The sequence below is a fragment of the Gadus macrocephalus genome, chromosome 9, assembly GCF_031168955.1.
Source record: "Gadus macrocephalus chromosome 9, ASM3116895v1".
NCBI lineage: Eukaryota > Metazoa > Chordata > Actinopteri > Gadiformes > Gadidae > Gadus > Gadus macrocephalus.
The window spans coordinates 18,191,400-18,213,899 of record NC_082390.1 but is presented as its reverse complement, the minus strand read 5'-3'; the positions used below and the strand labels follow the sequence as shown (position 1 = coordinate 18,213,899).

At 48.2% G+C, this 22,500-nt stretch overlaps 1 protein-coding gene across 1 annotated transcript in view; it reads left to right on the top strand.

The window, feature by feature from the left end:
* The window catches only part of tln2b (talin 2b), an 85,492-nt gene extending 67,462 nt beyond the window's left edge, over positions 1–18,030 (top strand). Inside the window, 11 exon segments of the mRNA XM_060061838.1 lie at positions 1–36; positions 1,348–1,464; positions 3,219–3,404; positions 6,414–6,521; positions 6,862–6,967; positions 8,894–9,018; positions 11,839–11,964; positions 12,641–12,703; positions 12,795–12,977; positions 14,019–14,144; positions 15,713–18,030. The exon segment at positions 1–36 is cut by the window's left edge and continues 90 nt beyond it. Of these exon segments, the coding sequence (XP_059917821.1) occupies positions 1–36; positions 1,348–1,464; positions 3,219–3,404; positions 6,414–6,521; positions 6,862–6,967; positions 8,894–9,018; positions 11,839–11,964; positions 12,641–12,703; positions 12,795–12,977; positions 14,019–14,144; positions 15,713–15,841 (1,305 nt within the window). The 3' untranslated portion in view covers positions 15,842–18,030.
* The last annotated feature ends 4,470 nt before the right edge of the window (positions 18,031–22,500 follow it).

The window sequence follows — 22,500 nt, the reverse complement described above, 5'->3', positions numbered from 1 at the left end:
GACCCGTCCATGTACCAGCTGAAGAGCGCCGCCAAGGTGGGGATGGTGTCACACACACACACACACACATGTATGTAGACTCACACGCACACACACACACGTGTGTATGTAGGTAGGGTCGCGGATGTTGTGAATGCGTCAACGGTGGCAGCAACGGCGCCGCCGGCGGTCGTGGAGTTCTGTTTGTTGGTTTCCGTCGAGGTTTGTTCTGTGAGAGGAGGGTGGGCGGACATCTTGGAATCCTAGCTCGGTTCAATGAGTGGTCTTGTTGGGGGGGGGGGGGTGCTGTTTTATTTTGTGTCGTTGCGTAACACCAAAGTGCTGTGTTTGCGTTCAATAGACCCTGAGACGTTTTTACTTGATTGTGTTTTTGGGTTGTGTGTGTGTGTGTGTGTGTGTGTGTTTGTCTCTGTGTGTGTGTGTGTGTGTTGTCTGTGTGTCGCTGTCACCAGTTGAACGTCTGTAGACCTTCCTATTAACCTTGCACATAACTCTCACAGGCCACGTTTCTTCCCAGCGGCAGATCCTGCATCGGTATGAAGGCTAAAACCAGCCCCTTTCAACAACTATTCAACAACAACCTTATTATATATGCTCTCAGAAGGACTCACTTTCCTTACCGCAGCGAATGTACTTTGCTTGGAACGTGTGCGTGCATGAGTGTGTGTGTGTGTGTGTGTCTGCGTGCGTGCGTGAGTGTGTACAGTAAGAGATTGGCTCCCATGTCTTAAAGCGGGCCTGTCCGTTATCACACCATAGCCAATCAAAGGCTTGTTTTCCAGCCGCTGCTTGGAGACCTGGACCCTCTGCTTTTGTTTACTCTGGAGCTCTTCCCTCACCGGCCGTCCGGCTCCAGCTTGAATCCATAACGCTCCGCGGCCTCCCTCATTGAAATGGAATGGGGGCCACGCATGGGGCCCCCCAAGCACACGCTGACAGATCGGTTCTCTACCTCCAACACATGGCGGCCCCTGACCGCTCCGAGGGCCGCGTCTCAGGTTCCTGAAGCCTTTGCCGGTCCGCAGCCTGGCGTAACCTCTTGTAACCGATCAGCTCATTAGAGCGCAGCGATACAGAGCCGTGCTGTATCCATGCACCGGACTAGACCAGCTCCTTCCAGCGAAATAACACTCCCTCCTTTTTTCCTATGTGCAAAATTTCTCCTTTCCCTTTTTTAAACATTATGCAACGTGTTGAGCCATCCGATCACTATTTACTACCAACAAGGTCATGTTGAGAAACAACTTGGCAACGTTTTGTTTGGGTAGTGTTGAACAGAAAAGGGGTGGAGGAGGGAGGGCTCCCCCTGCTGGTCTGACCGTGTTCTGCGCCCTCTGCTCCCCGCAGGTCATGGTCACCAACGTGACGTCGCTGCTGAAGACGGTGAAGGCGGTGGAGGACGAAGCGACCCGCGGCACGCGCGCTCTGGAAGCCACCATCGAGTGCATCAAGCAGGAGCTGACGGTGAGGAGGAGGGGGATGGGGGGAGGAGGGGGAGGGGGCGAAGGAGATTGGGAGGAGGTGGGGTTGGAGGAGGAGCTGAGGGGGAGGTGGGGGAGGGGGGGAGGAGGAGGGGGAGAAGGAGTTTGGGAGGAGGTGGGGTTGGAGGAGGAGCTGAGGGAAGAGGAGGGGGAGGTGGGGGAGAAGGAGGTGGGGAAGGGGATAAAGAGGTAGAGGTAGGGGAGTAAGGGGGAGGAGGAGGAGAAGGAACTGACGAGGAGGAGGAGGAGAGGGAGGATGAAGGGGAGAAGGAGGTGTGGGAGGAGGGGGAAGAGAAGGCGGTGGAGGATGAGGAGGGGGTGAAGGAGGTGGGGAAGGGGGAGGAGGTGATGAAGGAGATGGGGAGGAGGGGGAGGAGGGGGACGGGAGGAGGCGGGGTAGGAGGAGGAAGAGGCTGGGGAGGAGGAGGAGGTTGGAAAAGAGGAGGGGGGGAAGGAAGAGGTGAAGGAGGTCTAAACATCTTTAGCAGGTGGCGGCGGGCTGTGGAGGCTGTATTATAGTCGCCACGCTCAGTGGGTGTCTATGCCGGTTCTTTCATACATGTGTGTCTGTGTTTGTGTGCGTCGACCGGTGAAAAGGGACACTCGCCTTAAATCAGTGACACAAGCAATCTCTATAATGTGGAAAAGTGTCTCTAATCCGCTCTACGCCGGTTTAACTGTTGACCAAGAGATCCGGGAGCCACCTAGCAGCCTCAGAGTCCCTGTGTCCCTCCGCCGTGGCGTTCCACTTTTAGAGGGGTGCAGGTAAGCCTCGTGGCAGCCCGCGAGCGGCGCCAGCTGCCGGGCATGAATCATCCTTAAGGCCCCGTCTGGCAGCGGGGCCCAGAGCAGGTCACAGGTGTATGGATGTCCTCATTGCTAAACAACAACTGGAGCATCCCAGCTCCCGTCCCCCTGGTACTCTGTGGCCCGGGGTCTTTTATTCTTCATCTTATCAGTGATTGGCCAGCATGTATGACGGAGTGGATCACGCAATCGGTTGTTGTTTTTTCTTTTCTTTTTTTATTTTGCAAATGTTTGCTAATTCTTATCAGCAGGCGGCCAGCGTCCGATCGGACCGGGCCAACTACAACACAGCCCACGCTTAGCTTAAAGCAAAGCACAACAAAATGTCCTCTTTATATTGAGGTCACGCTCGGACCGCCCCCCTTCTCCCAGCACCGTCAGCCCAGGATCATTGTCGTGTGTGTGTGTGTGTGTGTGTGTGTGTGTGTGTGTGTGTGTGTGTGTGTGTGTGTGTGTGTGTGTGTGTGTGTGTGTGTGTGTGTGTGTGTGTTGTGTATCAGTGCTATGTATGTGTGTGTGTGTTTATGTGTGGGTTTGTATCAGTGCTGTGTGTCTGTGTGTTTGCATCAGTGCTGCCAATGTGTGTGTGTGTGTGTGTGTGTGTGTGTGTGTGTGTTTCAGTGCTCTGTGTGTATAAGTGCTGTGTGTGTGTGTGTGTGTGTGTGTGTGTGTGTGTGTGTGTGTGTGTGTGTGTGTGTGTGTGTGTGTGTGTGTGTGTGTGTGTGTGTATGTGAGTGTGTATCAGTGATTTGTGCATGTTTATCTGTGTACCAGGGGGTCTGTGTGTGTGTGTGTGTGTGTCAGTGCTGCGTGTGTGTTTGGTTGTGTGTGTGTGTGTGTGTGTGTGTGTGTGTGTGTGTGTGTGTGTGTATCAGTGCTGTGTGAGTGTACTGACCCCCCCCCCCCCCCCCCCCATGTGTCCTCTGCCAGGTGTTCCAGTCCAAGGCGGTCCCGGACAAGTCCACCACGCCCGAGGAGTTCATCCGCATGACCAAGGGCATCACCAAGGCAACGGCCAAGGCCGTGGCGGCGGGGAACTCCACCCAGCAGGAGGACGTGATCGCCACCGCCAACCTCAGCCGCAAAGTCATCTCTGACATGCTGGCCACCTGCAAGGTGCCGCTCCTACGCCCTCCCAGCATGCCCTGCTGCCCCACACACACACACACACGTAGCACTGATACACACATGCATGCACGCAGGCACGCGCACACAAACACACTGATACAGTCACGCACTCACGCACGCACGCACGCACACACACACTAACACACACACACACACACACACACACACACACACACACACACACACACACACACACACACACACACAGCACTGAGATACACACACACATACACACAAACACACACACCTACACATCACGCCTGCGGCCACACCTCGGCCTGCGGGGGTCTTGGTGTCGTGTGTGTTTAAAGACCACTGTGCCCCCACTGTTTACCGCTAGCAGCAGTGACTCTTTCAGTTTTTCAAAGCCAGGTCATTTGAGGCCGTAGGGGGTGTGGGGGGGGGGGGGGGTCCTTGAATAAGAGAGTAAACAGACACACAAATGCAACAAGATGACGTGGGATCTGTTAAATCACTGTTTTTTACGTGAAGATAGAGTGCAATACGAAGCTGGTGTCTGATTTGTTTCCTGCTTGTGGTGAGATAATATGTCTGCTAGGGCTGTAACGATTTACTCTGTGGCTTCCTTAAACCTTTAATTAGAGACACGCACACACACACAGTCCCCCTCAACGGAAGCCTTCCTGCAGAGCTCTATGAATAGTGCATTGCAGCCATTGAGAATCATAATAAAGTGACCCCTCAAATGTAATCCAAATTTCCTCGAAAAATCGGTGTGATTTTTAATGACCACATTGAATCAATCTCTGTTACTCTATTTAACCAGAGTTAAACACAGTACTTCACCCTCCAAAACTTCGACCTTGAGTCCAGGGCCAGTGTCAAGCACCTTCACTCTCTTTAAACCCAAAGCAGCAAACCAAATAATATTCCTATCCAAAGTAGGGGTGGGAATCGAAGGGTACCTCAAGATACGCAACACATGGCCCGCGATACCGATAATATTGCGATACAGCGATTCTGCGATAATCTAAATATTGTTAAACAATCATGTAACAATACCAACATCACAATATATGTCTCACTATCAGTGGTGATGGGTCAATAGAGGGCACTAGGGCGCCGCCCCTCCGTGAAATATTCACTGGCACATATCTGCCAACTATGATGAATAAACCAATACAAATACGAAATAAATCAACAAACAAACATAGCGATTACGTTTATCCTTGTTTAATTGTGTGATGGACAGTACTTGCCTTGCTAGCAACCATTTAAATGCTTCTGAACGAGAATTATTTGGGCTAGGCTTGTTATCGGTAATTTGAGACAAAGCCCTCCTTCAAGTCAGGGGCGCCGGTAATGATGAAGTCTATGTGAGCTCACAAACTTTTTGCTGTCTATCAAGCAGAGACAGCTTTTCATTGGCGCATGAAATTCAGGTCGCAATTTTGTGTGCCCAGATCAATGGCTTTGTTTTTCATATTTTTGCTACCTCCCTCAGCAGCATTCGTGCTACACAACTACATGCAGAGAAGAGATAGATAGCTAACTAGCAGAAAGTTGTAAAAGTACTTTCCAACCATTTCAGTGGAGGAATTGGACTCCCCAAGCAATTTTATGCTTAAAATGAGCAAGTAAGTAATATATTAACTTAGTCTTTTGGCCTGTACTATATCAACAAAATGAAGCAACTGTCCAATATTTCTAACTGCATTGGAAATAGACCTTGAGACTCACAAAAAATGGATGCTATAGGACAGTGATCATGATTTGCCTCAATATCAGAATAACAACCATGGGTCCAAAAGCAATGGCTAGGGGGATGGCCATAAAGTAGGTCTGTATATGCTTGTCCAGGCCCTGCAAGTCAGGATGAAGCCTATGAATCTGAATGAATTTTTAGGCTGTGGCCATCCCCAAAACGATCCAGAAAACAGGAAATCAAATCTACCAAATTCTACAATTTCAGGGGGAGAACCCCCAGGACCCCCGTCCATTACTGCGCCCATGCAATTTTTATCACCAGCCGCCACTGCTCACTATGAATACAAAATGAGTGGGAAGAGACAAAGAGCTAGATTTATTTTGTCTTTAGTCATGGTCCAAACTTATTTTATTAGATATCGATATTTGGCCACCCCGATGGTTCGCCTGGTACAGCGCGTACTATGAAGGCTCAGTTGTTTACCACAACAACCCGGGTTTTGGGTGCATGTCCTCCCCTCTCCCGCTCCCATACCTTCCTGTCTAACTCTTCATGAATAAAGCATAAAAATGCCGAAGAAAATCTTTAAAATAAATATTCTGTAACATTTTATATCAAGGTCCTTGTAATAAGCCTTTGTTAGAACCTTATTATATGCTTATTAACAATAATTTGTGTTAATTAGACTATGGTTCCCGCTTTAGATCCCGTACCTGCAAAATGCATAATTAGCAGTTTAATAAAGGATTTATTAACCTTAATAAGCATAACAAATGCTCAGTAAAGGTTTAACAATGGCATAATAGGTAAATTAGTAAGACTCAATAAATGGGTTGGTGATGCTTTTATTAACAACTATAAGAAACTCATAAGACTATTATGTTTTTAAGCAATCGATTAATAGTTTCTTATAAGCGCTTATAAAAGTCGTATAATCTCACAATAAACATGTTTATTATGTTATTATTAACACTTATAGATAGTCTTAACACCAATTCATGTTAATAAGCATTTAATAAGTGTCTTATTACCTATTTACAAAGGCTTATTACAAGGACCTTAATATTAAGCGCCAAATATTCAAATGACTAAAAAATATATATATAATCAAATGAATAATATGTATGTATCGATATTTGGCGCCAGTGTATCGATTCTCGTATCTCAGGAATAAGGGCGAGGATGAATCGGTGTATGGATATTGTGTCCGCCCCTCATCCAAAGCCCTGCTGCGTGGTGTGCTCTGCTCGGTCTGAAGCCAGCGCTTGTGTTCCTCTGCGGGGTCGCGCTACACATACTGAGCAGCCCGCGTCTTGTGGTCCCTGCAGCAGGCGGCGTGCCACAGCGAGGTGAGCGAGGAGGTGAGGCACCAGGCCCTGCAGTACGGCTCAGAGTGCACCCTGGGGTACATAGACCTGCTGGAGCAGGTGCTGCAGGTGAGGACACGGCAGCACACCTCGCCATGCATAGACAATAGGAGTGTGTGTGTGTGTGTGTGTGTGTGTGTGTGTGTGAGTGAGAGTGTCTACATACACGCATGTGTGTGTGTGTGTGCACGCGCCTTACCAGAAAAGTGTGTGTATTCAAACATTTGTGTGGACATTCTTTTAAATATTAGTTGGATCTGTGTTTCATTCTTATCATCTGTGTTTCTCATTATAGTGCTGTGAATCGCACACAAGTGTGGGTGTGTGTGTATGTGTCATGTAATGAGGGATTATTTTCCAGCGACAATGTGTTCTATAAAAGAGTGTGTTTGTCTGCGTGTGTGTTCAGGTTCTCCAGCGGCCGACTGGAGAGCAGAAGCAGCAGCTGGTGGTGCACTCCAAGCGGGTGGCAGCGAGTGTGACGGAGCTCATCCAGACAGCGGAGGCAATGAAGGGTAGGGCCACACACACACACACACACACACACACACACACACACACACACACACACACACACACACACACACACACACACACAAACAGGCACACACACACTAGACACACAAACACAAACACATGTAGAAACACTCTCCGAAACACATGCATGTAGACACACACATACACTCTTGAGCACACTGCTACCACACTTCTTGCCCCCTTTATTCTCTAGTACTTGGTACTTTGTACCTGGTACTTAACAGAAACACATCTCAACTGCTAAAAGCTCATCTCAGTCCTTTTGATTGGGGAACGCAGAACATTCGTGCTGTTCGTGTCGTGTGTCAGCCTGATGCACGCACTCCCTAATCAAGGAGGGTTTATGGAAATCACCTCACCAGAATGTGCTGTAGGGCAGTTGCAGTGGAAATGGCTCCAAATTGAGCGCTGCCGGCCGGTTATGACTGGCCGACGCGGGCGCTGTTGCCTCTGGAAGCGATATCCCTGACAGCCGTAATGGATTGTGTTTGGGAGGAAGATTAGATTTCACCGTATAGCCAGGGACCCACCGGGGCTATCCACCTCACCCCTTTAATGTCCCTTGTGCTCTCTCTCTCTCTCTCTTTCTGTCTCCCGCTCTCTCTCCCTCTCTCCCTCGCTATGGCCTCAGATGGAGGTAAGTAGGATATGGTGTGTTTTTTCCCCTCCGTGCCAGATCATCTTTCTCAGAGACTCTAGGGGAGGGGGGGGGGGGTATGGAGGGGGGGTTCTGGTGCAGGGAGAGCAGATTTCCCCTGGGCTCCACCGAATCCATGAAAACATCTTTCCATCTGCGACCCCAAGCTGTTCCAAAAACAGCTCCATTTATTTTACGGCCACTTTAGAAATCGATAAAATGACGGAGAGCCATCAAACGTGCGATGTACACCAAATTATTTTTTAGCAAGCCTTGGTTAACTTCGAGGCCTGAGACCGAAGACGCTCCGTTTGAATGAATCGGGTGTCAAAACTCCGACCACCGGAGCGGTTTTTCTTGACCCCATGAGCACCATCGCCTCAACAGAGACGTTTTCAGTGACGAAACAGATATGTTTCCGGGCATGGTTCAGTCTTGTTTTCTACCTCCCGTCCCTCCGCCCATCATCTTCCTCATCGGCCTGGATCCAGATCAGGGTCAAGGTAGATAGGACTGGTTTTGTCTTGTTGTGGTTGCTGTTTTTGCTGTGAGGTGTTGTTGTGAAGTGGCACGTCATTGTTATGTCCCCCACCTCCACCATCAGACTGCTCGGTGAACTGATTTGATCTACCTCGCTGGACCCCTGTGCTGCATGTTTGACCTGACTTGGACCTTTCTGACTGCTTTATACCCGCTCTCGTTGAATCTCTTGTAATCGCAAGTCGTCTGTCTCACATGTCCTCAAAGCACTGGAACTTGTGTCTCACATGTCTTCAATGCACTTCAATGCACTGTAAATTGTGTCTCACACGTGTCTTCAATGCACTGGAACTTGTCTTCAATGCACTTCAATGCACTGGAAATTGTGTCTCACATGTGTCTTCATGCACTGGAAATTGTGTTACACGTGTCTTCAATGCACTGGAACTTGTGTCTCACATGTCTTCAATGCACTGTAAATTGTGTCTCCATGTGTCTTACAATGCACTGGAAATTGTGTTACACGTGTCTTCAATGCACTGGAACTTGTCTCTCACATGTCTTCAATGCACTGTAACATGTGCCATGCGAACCCAGTTCGCATGGCACATGTTACAGTGCATTGAAGACATGTGAGAGACATGTAACCTTGTGCCATGCAAACCAGGTTGAAGGTTAACAAGGTTACTGTAACACGGTTACAGTGCGTTGAAGACATGTGAGAGCATCAAGTGATCTGAACCGAGTGGGCCCCGCGGACCGCAGACTCACCAGCCCTCCCTTACAGGCTCCGAGTGGGTGGACCCCGAGGACCCCACCGTCATCGCCGAGACGGAGCTGCTTGGCGCCGCGGCGTCCATCGAGGCGGCCGCCAAGAAGCTGGAGCAGCTCAAGCCACGGGCCAAGCCCAAGGTACCGTCACCCTAACCCTAACCCTAGCCGCCCATACCCCGACGCACGCCACACACAGGCCTGGACCACACACAGGCCTCCGGACGTTGGGTGTTGGTTAGCCGGTGGAGCCGGCAGGGGCTGAGGAGGGAGATCTGCAATATTAAATGACTCTTAGTGGTTGTGTTGCCTCGCCGTTCACGTCGGTATCGCCACCTGAGCCACGGGGCTCTGTCCACAATATCCCCGTCGCGTCGATCCGTGAACACAATTACACGGCGAGGTCCCGAGGTTTACGTTGGAACGAGGACACAATGAGCACTGGAGATGGTGTTGCCCTCTTTCGCGGGGGGGGAGGTCAGCACTGTCATTGAACAGAGCGCCGCGCTTGTAAAATAGAACACTGTGCAATCCTGAACTCAACGAACCCTCGCATTAAACCATAACAAACAACAGCGGTGTGGAAATGAAATTGAAACACGACCGCATGCGTTGCGTGTGTCTTTGTTTTAGCGCGTAGGACGTTTACCTGTTCGCCTATCTCCGACGACCAAATAGAAGGACTCCCTGTCTGCCACTACAGTCCCTCTGTCCCCCTCTCCGCACTCCCCCCATTCAATCTGGCTGTGTTTGTGCTGGATTCAGTCGCCTCAGAGACATAAGTTTAGCACGTAGCATGGAAGCTACTCCCTCCACTGCTATGTTGATATGTTGAATGGAAGCTTATGAGTATGTAGTGTTTGTACTAGTGTTAGTGTTGGGGTAGCCTGGCTCCGCCCGCCTAAGTACTTCCGCTCAATTTGTATTTCCCTTCAGTATTACGTCTGGGTCTGCGGTATGTTAGAGGGTTTTCTCCGTCCAAATCTTGTGCATCCAATCAGCGAAAAGAGGGAGTGGCTGAGAACAATGACTTTAAAGCCAGCTCTCGTCTTCAAGCACGGTGTTTGGTTTGTTTACAGCAGCCTACACGCAACGAGGTTCCCGCCCAAACGTTAGCGTTTGGTTATGGCAGATCCAGAGTGGCACTGGGCAGATCCAATAGTTTCAAACAGACACCCGCCTTCAAGTGAGTTAACGTGTGTCAATTGAGTGGGTCCAGACTCTCTGTGCAAATGAAATGAAGTAGGAGAGTCTGGTAGGACCAGGCTAGTGTTAGGGTTAGTATGAGCATGAACTTAGTATTAGGGTTAGTATTAGCATGACATTTATGTTAGGGTTAGCAGCATGAAACTAGTATTGGGGCTATTATTAGTACGAAATCAAACGACACAGCTTTTCAAATAAGTTAGAAATGTGTGTTTCTCCAAAAAAGCGCATGTGTACGTGTATGTGACTCTGAGGACGGTGTACACTGTACCAGGGGTGATTCACCGCTGAGATAGGGGCTATTCAAGACCTCCTATGGATGTGAGTCAGCAGCTTAGCAGGAACGGCCGCGGGTGTTCCTGCTGAGGCCCAGAGCTGACCAGCGTTTTCCCTCTTATTTTAGCTGCCGTCCAGGGGCGTCACTGCGCCACACGGCGCCGGGGGCGGCTCTCCGGGGCCCCCCAAATATGCCCCCTGTCGCCTGATCAAAAGTGTGGCTATTTGTGAAATAGCTGATGGTTGAAAGGCCGTTGTAGGTTAACAGGCCTGTCGACCGCGGGGAAGTTTTTCTTGCTGTGATGATTTTTGTTTTACACATGCGTAGTTGTTTTGTTGAGAGGTGATTTTTTGTTCAAAGGTTTCTCAAAAGTGAGTTACAGCACAGAAATGTACCATAATTACCTGTCAAGATGAGGATTCTCCATATTGGATTTATATCTTCAACATGCTGACGTTTAAATAGCTGAACTTTATTATTAATCAGCTAGGGTAAGAGTGGTAGAGGGGATAGAGGAGACAACATGAAGCTGACTGAAAAATAGACAGAATTAAACAAAATAAACAGGTTCATGTTTCGCCTCAAAGGCCAATACTAAACATCAGGTTTGTCAGGGAGGCTAAAATACCTTCTTGATCACCTCAACGGTGATTGATCATATATACCTGATGCAGTTCATGCATGATTCTGGAATGATTATGTAACTAATCATCAGTTTGACTCTATGCCTAACACTTCTATCTGTGAGACCTCAAGACTAATCCCCATCTTCTCCCCCTGCTCCCCTCCCTCATGTGTTCCTCCTCCACCTCCCACTGTGGCCTCTCCCCCGCTTTGCTTCCTGTTCGGCCCGCTCCCCTCCTGTCCAGCAGGGGGCGATCACCTCCTCCTCTGACCCAGCATGCCTCCCCCTGTGCCCCCCCCCGTCCCCCTCTCTCTGAGCCGTGGAGGCCTGGAAGCCTTCGCTGCAGGGCTCTGTCTGATATGTTTGATATATTAGGTTGTTATTCAGTCCAACTATATATCAAACATATTCCTACAGTGTCCCGCCCTGTCTCCAAGACGCTGTGGCCTTGTGTGTTTCACTCGTGATCTGTGCTATGAACCTGTTACTGTCTGAGGCACCATATATATAAATATATACATATATATACAATATATATATATATATATATTAGGGCTGGAACGTGTCACAAAATCCACGCTTCGGTTTTGTGTTTGCGGTTTTCAGTTTGGTGCGGTACGTTTTTCGTAAGGCAGGGGATGACATTGTGTCAAGGGCAAATAATTGTTTTAAGGCATTTTTTATATTACATGGATGCATTTTTTTATATATGTACATATATAATGATATATACATATACAAACACAGCTCTATTTCTCAACTACGTTGGATTGCCCACGTGGCACCAGGATTCTCACCGGGGTGTGCGTGTTGAATCTGATTCTCACCGGGTGGGTTCATCTTCTGTCCCCAGCAGGCGGACGAGAGCCTGGACTTCGAGGAGCAGATCGTGGAGGCGGCCAAGTCCATCGCCGCGGCGACCAGCGCCCTGGTCAAGTCTGCGTCGGCAGCTCAGAGGGAACTGGTGGCGCAGGGAAAGGTCAGCCCGGGGTTTCCTTCACACACACGCGTTCACACACTGCCGTGCGCTCACGGTATCGTGAGGAGCAGGGACGCTGATGATGTCACAGCCAGAACCACTGCACTGCGCACGCGACGTCGGTGTTGTACCTTGCTGTGTCGCCGCCCTGCGGCCTGGGACGTGATGCAACAGTTCTGCTTGTTTCCAGGTTCCCATAGTCTGAGTATTATCCCTCATATTCCACCAATGGATCCCTCGGAAAAACTCAGACTAGCTTACGTTATTTGTTGTTGTTAAAGGTGTACTTATTGCTATTAAAACGATTTAAAAGCTGTTAATTTAGTGTCATTTTTTAGAAATGGCATAGCCGTCGGTCAGCCGTTAGTGAGTGAAATGCGTGTACGAGCCAATTTTGTTTTTTGAACCATTTCTGGGCATCTCTTGGTTCTGGGAATCCATCTTACCGTTAAATCAGCGGAGTGATGCAACACTTCTCAACGCCGCGGAAAAGCAGGGAGGGAAAGAGCAGAGAAGGAAGGGGACGTTTTTCCGGGGTTGCTTAGATTCGAGGTCTCGCTCCCTTGAGCTCTCTCCCCCCGCCCTGTGTCTTCACCCCCCTCACCCCTCACCCCTCTCCCCTCACCCCTCTCTCCCCTGCACCACCGCCCACTGACGTCTGCGCTCCTCCGTCCAGGTCGGCTCCAACCTGGCCAACGCAGTGGACGACGGCCAGTGGTCGCAGGGCCTCATCTCTGCCGTGAGTACTCCTCCCGTTGAGTCTTGAGCCCCGTTCCGGGTAGCCCCGCCCCCGCTCCCGCTCTAACCCCGCCCCCCCCCTCGGCCCGCAGGCCCGCATGGTGGCGGCGGCCACCAGCAACCTGTGCGAGGCGGCCAACGCCTCGGTGCAGGGCCACGCCAGCGAGGAGAAGCTCATCTCCTCGGCCAAGCAGGTGGCGGCGTCCACCGCCCAGCTGCTGGTGGCCTGCAAGGTGCGGGCCGACCAGGACTCAGAGGCCATGAGGAGACTGCAGGTACGCCCCGGGGATACACCCCCTCATCCACCAACCCCTCCACCTGGGTAGGAGGGGTAGCGTAGCCCCTAAGGAGGAGAGAGGCGTTTTGGCTTCAGGTGGCTAAGAGACATGAGGTCGAGCGCATTGCCACAGGGTGTTCGTTGTTCTGCGTGGAAGCTGCTCCCCCTAGTGCTAGTTTGATGAATGGAAGTGTTCAGTGTTTGTGCTGGTGTTGGTATCAGGGTTAGTATTAGTATGAAATTTAAACAACACAGCATTTCAAATAAGGTAAAAATGTGTGTGTTTTTAAAGCGTGAGTGACTGTGAATTCGAGTCTGAGGATAGTGTGTAGAATGTATCAGGGTAGGGATAATTCAGTACAATAAAATGTGGCGAGGGCGTAAGAAGAAAATGAGGGAATTGTGGAGGAAACGAACAAACGTGTACCTCGTCCAACTTTTTTTATTGGCACTATTGATTAGTCAGAATAGCACGGCTGGGGTTGCTTTGATCTGATTCTCCATCTCCATGGAGACCCAACTGGTCTGAACTAATTAGCGAAATTAAGCCTAATTTAGTACAAATGCAAAGGACTTCTTCTGTCTTGACCAGCAGAAATAAAATTAACTTATTTTTAAGTATCCTTCCCTAATTTACTCGCACAGATTGGCCAGGGTCTTTGGGTCTAACAGAGATAGATGAGTTCTTTAGCTCTCTGTCATGGTGCTTTTAAGACAATAGCTTAGTGTTCCTTATCTTTCTGTTGTGGTGCTTTATCAGAGATAGATGAGAATTCCGACTTGAGCCATCCTACTCTCTCTCACTCTCTCTCTCTCTCTCTCTCTCCCTCTCCCTCTCCCTCTCCCTCTCCCTCTCTCTCTCTCTCTCTCTCTCTCTCTCTCACTCTCACTCTCCCTCTCCCTCTCCCTCTCCCTCTGTCTCTCTGTCTCTCTGTCTCTCTGTCTCTCTCTCTCTCTCTCTCTCTCTCTCTCTCTCTCTCTCTCTCTCTCTGCTGTATAAGACATAGCTGACTGTTCTCTCTCTCTCGTGGTGCCGCAGGGTGCAGGCAACGCTGTGAAGCGAGCGTCTGACAACCTGGTGAAGGCGGCCCAGAAGGCGGCCTTCGACAAGGCGGACGACGCCAACGTGGTGGTGAAGACCCGGTTTGTCGGTGGCATCGCCCAGGTGGGAGTACAGCTTGGACTGAATGACTGGGGGGGGGGGATTATCGTTTTGGTACGTTCTCATTTCTGTTCTCAACCCTGACGCTGGAAACTGCTGGATCCCACACAGAATTATAAATAATAATAAAATGTCTGTTTGACTTTGGTAGGGGGGGGGACTGTAGACCTGTGGTCTACAGTCCCCCCCCCCCTACCAAAGTCAAACAGTCATTTTGCAGGCTGAGGGTGTTCCTTCGCAGCTGAATAAACATGAGATCCTCTAGATCTTTTATTTCTGCCCCCAGCTGCATGCATGCGCCATGTGCATGCACGGCTGTGGATATGAGGATATGTATGCACAGGGAAATATAATCTCATCTGGGAACCCCTTTCAGCAGCATTGCTCTTAAGCCTTCCCAGTCCTGCAGACTGTAAAGTAGGCCAGTCATAACAATGCACCAAGATACAATATGCCAGAATCTAGACATTAATATAAATAGCAACCCAGTTAAAATACCAACCCAACACACACACACACATTAGCGCACACACACACACGCACATATACATACACACACACACACGCACACATACATACACACACGCACACGCACACATACATACACGTACACACGCACACATACATACGCACACACGCACACATCCACATATGCACACACATATGCACAGTGCACACGCACATACATGCACACACAGGCACACATATACACACGCACATATGCACACGCACTTACACGTATACACACAGACAGACAGACAGAAACACACACACACACACACACAGACGGCTCATTCCTTTAGACTCCAGAGATTCTCTATTTATATTCCTGCTTTCTGTAGAACTCCTGGGGTGAATGTTCAACATCCCAGTGTTGTAAGTGGGTCCTTTATTCTGCTCTCTCCCTGTATGTTTAATTATGTTATCACCAGTCAAATGTCAGAGACCTGCTTACTAGAGGTTTCCATGACATTATGCAAACCCTCTTTATTCACCATAATTTACCTGTTAAAATCGATGGTGCTTTATCAATCCCAGAAGTTTGAATGTCAGTCAAATGTTACACGACTGAAGTATAAAGGAAAATAGATAACAAATATCAATGTAACGTCACAGTGTCATATTGTTATACATTACTGACCATGATAAATAGGTGTCTTAAGTAACATGCTTCATTGAGGAGTGACAATCGCATAGAAAACAACCACAAATATTTGATTTTATTGATTTCGAAAAAAACAAAGTTCCCAGCTTCACAACCGTATTGTGAGTTTGAATTCAGCAAGCCCCACTGGAAAGTAAATAGCGAGGAAAAGCATCTCCTTTATGCATGTCCCCCAACCAAAATATAAATAACACAAAATGAAAAAAAAGAATAATGGGATACAATAAAACAAAACAAATAGAAATTGAACCAAGTAGTTCTATCCACATTATCTAGGGATAAAGTGTGGAGGTGTTCTAACACCACTACATCTTAAAGAGTGTTGTCTTGATCCTCTGTGATGGTTGACCTTCCAATGGTCCTCATACCACGTGTACGTGTGACCCCTCCCTCTGTGGCCCTGCAGATCATCGCCGCCCAGGAGGAGATGCTGAGGAAGGAGCGGGAGCTGGACGAGGCGCGCAAGAAGCTGGCCCAGATCAGACAGCAGCAGTACAAGTTCCTGCCCAGCGAGCTGAGGGAGGACCACAGCTGATTGGCTGCCCATGGCCCCGCCCACAGCCTGTTGGATGGAACCCGTCGGGAGCACAGAGTACCGCTGGCCAGCGCCAAGTCGGTCTCCACTCCCAAATAATTATAATTAAGGAATATATAGGACTTGAAACAGGCCTGTTTGAAAAGGTGTAAAAGTGCCTGTGCTCTATATTATGTATGTGTGTGTGCGTGTGTGTGTGTGTGTGTGTGTGTGTGTGTGTGTGTGTACCCGTGACTGAATGGGAGTTGGCTTTCAAACAAAACAACAAAAAAAAATCCTGGTTGTTTGTGTACTTACTATAAGAAAAGTTAAGACGATGTATCTAAAAAAAAAATATCGTACTCTTACCACTCGCCGCTTGTTCCTGAGCGGAGAGTCTAAAGCAATCCTGGACCTCGCTGGGGGATGCTGGGGGAACTGGACCGGGGAGGAGAGGGGGCTGCTCTGCGTCTCCACACGGGACGGTGGGTTCAGCCCCGCCCTCCACAGGCAGCCATCTCCACGGCCCATCCCACGGCGGGACGCCGTCGCCTCGTGTTACCATCCGCCCGCAGCGACCAGCGACCAGGTCCTCCTATATACATATCATTTCAGCTACCGACCAATAGAGTAGCAGGACAGGAACGGCACTTGTACTTTACTAACACGAAGATGAACTCGGGTCTCCGCGCTCTTAATGTGAAGGAGGAGTTTGATGAGAATGGTTCTGAACGCTTCCGCTCAACTCGCTGGCGGTGTGGCTCTGGTCCGACGTGGTGGAAAACAAAAAAATACATGAACAGCGGGATGGTCATCTCTAGGGTCGCTGTTTGTCGAGCGAGACTCAACTCTCAATAATAATAATAATATATTTTTTATTTCTCACATCTGTCTGAAGAAAATGCTGGTGCTTAAAAAGTGAACAGGTCACACTATGTTGCTTTAGATAACAAAAAAAAGAAAAAGTGTTTGTCATGCTGCTTATGAACTTGAACCCCACCCCCCACTGTCCCCGCCCCTCTGCCCCCCCCCCCCGGCCCCTTGGCCGTCGGCCCCTCATGCGTGTTCGAGAGAATCTGTTTACATACCGCACCGTGTTTGTCCTAGCTTGTCCTAATGTTTTACTTCCAGCCCTGTCAACAGGAGCCAGGTATGATTTGAGGCACTAAATACCCTCCACACATTCCCTCCCTGGCTCTGTCCTGGTCCAGACGCTCCTCCGCGTCCAGACCGTCTACAGCAATACCGAACCCGCCGAAGGGCCCCCCTGAATAGCGATGGAGCCGTGTCCTTTTAGACGAGGGCAGCAGCGCACGGAGACGGCCACCATGACACTTATGCACTGAGGAAGGCGCCTGATAGGCTGCTGGGAGCGTCCTTGCAGGCCGCGTCCCCCACACACGAGGAGGAGGGGCCCTGGGCCGACTGTGTTTCTGTGTTCTATATCCTAAGTATAATCTATTCTGTATCTCTCTCTGTCCTCTTCTGCGTCTGCTCCACATTTTGTACTAGTGCCTTACATGAGTCTGCAGCATGGGGCATGCGGTGGGATAGGGGGGTGGTCTTCTACCCCCGGATCAGAACCATCAACGCCAATGTATCCCCCCCTCACCCAAGTCGGGCTCTGATGTTACCATCCCCTATAGTCTTTTAAACATCCGATTTGAATGCCTTGCCCGATGGTCTGATGAGGCCGCCGTCTCCGCGGTGGCCGTGGTGAGGGGCAGCCCGGACGCTGGGGTTTGAACTAACATGACTAACACTACATTGCATTCCGTCAGCATGAGGCTACGACTTATATCAACACATTGTTCTGCCTTGGAGGTGGCTAGGAAGCCTGGTCCCTCATCCAAGGGCAGAGCCGAATCAACTTTTTTGTTTTCGTCCTTAAAACCACTATAAAGTTTGTATTGATATAAATGTATGAATTATCACAAAATATATTGTCTAAACTATTTGTCCAAATATTAACTGGAATAGCAAAAGTTAGTAGTACTCTTCTGAATAGGTGTTGTGCTTTCTTCAATATTAGTTATATTATTTCATGAAATATGTTTATTTATCTGGTCCCAAAGGTATTTTTTGTATTCACCAAAAATTAAAAAAGTGTAAAACAATCACGTCACCGTTTGTTTGTTTTTTCGTTTTTTTTTGTTGTATTTACCTTGATTTCACAATGTCATCGTTTGAAAATAAATACACAGACATTCGATGTTTCGTTCCACGTTTATTTATCTTATTTGTTTCTCTCTAAGCTCTGAACATTTGCCACAGGAAGAAGTCAGCTGCCATTGCAGTCTCTCCAGTAGGTGTCAGTGTTTCCTACACGTTTCAGTGTGAGGGATCGCCCTGGCCTTTGGAGAACTATGCTGTGGTGGAATCCTTGGCAGACCAAGCCACACCAAATATGGTCAGCGTCTCATATACTTCTTTCCATCCGTTTTGGAAATCAGAAATATTTTTACGTAATGACACCTTATGTTGTGCTGGATTGACGGATACACACAATACAAACAGATTTAATCTGAATATCTGGAGTACCGGTATTCTATAAGTATAAAAAAAGCATGGAGTACAAATGCATCATTATTGCCGATAAAATGTAAGACCCATTTGGCCTGACGGTAAAGCCATATTTGTGGCTTGATTGTTCTTTGGCCCACGAGGTACCCACTTTATTTAAAACTAGTTATCGCTGTTCCGAATACATCCACTTGCTGGGAACTTTTAAGGCCTGAGTTGATGCTAGATGGTTCAGAGATGCTGAGTACAATAGCTTCTCCTAATGAAGACCATATTTGGTTTGCTGAGAGTTTGAGTCTCATGCAAAGCCAGGCCACACAGTGGAGCAGGGAAATCAGGCCATGCATTTAACAAGGAGTGTCCTTCCACTTACCACTATATCTCTGTTTCTCCTTACTGCTCTCTCTCTCTCTCTCTCTCTCTCTCTCTCTCTGTCTCTCGCTGTGGTGTTTCCCTGTTGTTTATTTATTTCTTTAATCACTTTCTCTCCATTTCCCCTCTCACAGACTGGGACAACAAGAGGGCATTCTGGGGGATTTAATTTGGCACATGTTTTGGTTCTTTCGAAATCCCTCACTAGGTTGAAATTATTAAGTGGTCCCTGGTCCTGCACAACCACTATCTGATCATTAGCTCTGTGTTTGGAGGCTAGTTAGTGGAACAGTGTAAGATAGCTGCAATCAGGGCCGACCACCGTGCCAATGCATTTTGGGTCTCGCTCATCCAGAACAAGATGAGGCGCCAGTGGGTTCATTCATACCCCCATGCCAGCATTAGCCCATATGTTGTTTTGGATGACTTGTTTTCATTGATCATTCTCACCATACTCTAACCTTTAGCCCTCGTAGACTTTAAGTCGATATGTTTGAAGTGCAAGTTTAATTTTCTAACTCATTTGTCTCACCAGATGAAAGTTGGCAACGCACCTTTTTGATGCAAAGTCTCACGAGTGGCCACACATGTCATCAATAACAGACCAATGAGTCTCCTTTCCAAGGCTTTCCGGTGTTCCATGTGGCGAGCAGTGACCCGTGGTCGCTCAGCCCAGCACTGGCGTGTAAATTAGTTGTGTTGGTTAGGACCAGAGTTTGTACTGCAGAACTCCAGGACTCTGCCTTGCCACACTTAATCCACAAGGCCTGGCACGTATTCCATCTCCCTGCTTTGTTCTGGGCTTCAGTTCATAAGCAATGCTCAGCGACCTCACAGCATCCAGCCTGGTTCTGTTTGACCATGGTCAGCTTCATCCATTTTGTAAGCCGTTACAAAGCCTTCATAAAAGGCATATTATAATTGATTTAATTTAATCTAAAACTTGAGGTTTTGACTCTTAATTGGACATTTTCTGTGTGTGTGTGTGTGTGTGTGTGTGTGTGTGTGTGTGTGTGTGTGTGTGTGTGTGTGTGTGTGTGTGTGTGTGTGTTTGTGTGCGTGCGTGTACAGTAGAAGTATTGGAGTTTGTGGTTCTGCTCACGACAGTTTGAGTTTGGGTTAGAAAGTGGATGTGTGTTGTTATGCTGTTATGAATCCAACATGGTGAAACGGGGATACATCTGTTTCTCTATTGATCTTTCCTGGGAGCTGCTTTTACAGCTCTTTGACCAGACTAAACAGCAGTGGTCTATATATAAGTACTTCTCTCGCATTCCTTCACACCAAAACTCCACTGTTGTATGTAATGTATATGTGTGTGTATATTCATTCAAGTGCCTGTATATGTGTTAAGCTTAAGGTTGTGTCTCTTGTCTGGATGCTATACCAAAAATCTGAAAGCCTGGTGTTATTATAATTTGGATAAAATCCTCAAAGTCAGAATGCCCTGAGATATGTTCCTGGGAGGTTGTTGAAACCCTAATGTTTTCCTCATGCTTTTCTTCTGGCGTGTGATTCATGTGTTGAAATGGAGTCTACATTGGCGATTGTGTTACAGATAGTCTTGTCTGTCTGTCTGGTGTCCTGTGGACACTGTCGCTGCTCAGAGAGAAGCAGCTCTAAATGAGGGTAATTAGCTCCATTCTGTTAAGGTAAAACTGAAGCACAACTTATTCTGACTCACATAAAACGTATAGCTGTTATATTCTCAATCTAATCCATTCATTTGTATAACTGCGATTATTTTTAGGTTATACCATTGGGAAAACTGATTTGGAATTATTTGAAACTTTGTTTTTGCATTTTATACACAGTCATGACCTGTGAGCCCTGCCTAAGCCAGTGAGATCTGTGTGTTAACCACCTATCGCTCTGTGGCCGACATTCCAGAAGGCAGCTGGATTCTCTGAGACACCAGAAGATAAACGCGCTCTAAGAGCCAGCAATGCTTCGTAACGTAAACATGGAGGACAGGAGCAGGATGGATCAGAGAGGGAGCCTTTTAACGCACTGGCCCCTGAGAATACATTACTATTTTAGGCCAACAGCGGTTCTCCCCTCAGCCTGCTGGCCATCTCAGGCTGCAGGCCCACCGTGTGTCTTCTCCAGTAAACAGGCGTATCCTGAGGCTCCATAATACCCTCTCCTATAAGGTTAATCGATATGGTTTGAGCAGTTTTATGAAAAAAATAGACTTTTGTCTTTCCTTTACTCCATGGAAGAGTTTCTTTGTCAAAGAAAACTCTATTTTTCCCCCATTTAATATTAAAAAGCAGACAACAAACAAGTCAATACAAAATAATAATTAGACAAACAAATAAATGAATGACTAAATATCAACATGATTAGTAGCTGAACCGGAATAAGTCCTGGGGGGCAGAACCACTATTTGGTTCATTATTTAATCTAATATTATGCAGGGAGAGGCGTGCTTTCTAAAAGGATAATTATCGTCTGGTAGGTAGGCCCATACATCTTCAAGAACCTGTCTGTGGTTTGGGAGGATGTGTGGGAAATTTGAATCAGACTGAATCTCATGGCTGCCTGGCCACATTTAAAAAAAAACAATATTGTATAAAGTGTCCGCTTTCAGGAAATGGCCTACATTCCAGTCATTATGTAAGGGCCCTCGTTATCCAGCCCTTTTCATCAGATATACATGAGGGTAAGGTGGTCTGCCATTAGCTCCTCGCCGCGGCCGCGTGTTAGCGGCGGATAGCTTACGACCCTCTGTATGCGAGCTGTAAGGATTGAATGTCTGTCGCTCAGAGGAGGGCAACTTCCTGGGCCATGGTGTAAGGGAGGTATGGTCTTAGTCAGCAGTAGCAAGGCAAGGGGGGCTATATTGGGTTGGAGCTGAGACTTAAGGTTTGCGGGCTAATTTTGGACGACTCCACCAGTAACAGAAGGTGAACCTATTAAATGAACGCGGTGAGAGACACAACGCCCACATTTCTTCTTCGCGGTCTCCAACGGTTTCGCTGGTGTTTGTTCCTCCGTGGAAGTGTTGGAGAGGGGAGCGAGGTGGAAGCTAGGGGGCTCTCGTTAGGCTGTAGATAGGAAATGCACTCAGGCTCCCAGGACACAGGCAGTCTACAGTGAAATGAAACACTGCTCTTCTCTCAGTCTTAATAAGGAAGGTTTGCCGAACACTATAGCTAGATGACCGGCCAATTCTCTGGAAATTTCATTTGTGAGGTATTTTCTCTCTCTCTCTCTCTCTCTCTCTCTCTCTCTCTCTCTCTCCCTCTCCCTCTCCCCCTCTCTCTCTCTCTCTCTCTCTCTCTCTCTCACTCACTCTCTTCCACCTTTGTAAGATCCCCACCACTGTGTTAAAGCTGAACAAACAGCGTGGCTGGATTCTCCCCAGATTCTCCCTATACTCTGCGGCCTGTTAGCCAGGGCTGTTAGTGAGTTTAGACTGAACAACCGCCAGTTGCTCAGTGACCTCGACCACCTCTCCCCTCTCCCCCCCTTCCACCCCCCTCTGCTCCAGTAACCCAGCCAGGCCTGATACATAGCTTTCACCTGGAGTTCATTCAGGCTGATTGAAACTGAAGCACTGGAAGAACAAATCAAAGCTTAATATTCTCTCTCTTATCTTGCCTTTCTTTTTCTTCATTGTGTGTAATTGTGTGTAAACTAGAGAAACTCATTTCCCTGTTCCTACTGGGTCAACAGGGCGTCAGACATCATTTCATAGAAGGGCACCTGGTGAGGCCTTCCAAAGCTCTGTGTTCAGACAGCTATGTTGGATGGTCTAGTGGTCGGGGTGTTTGATCCAT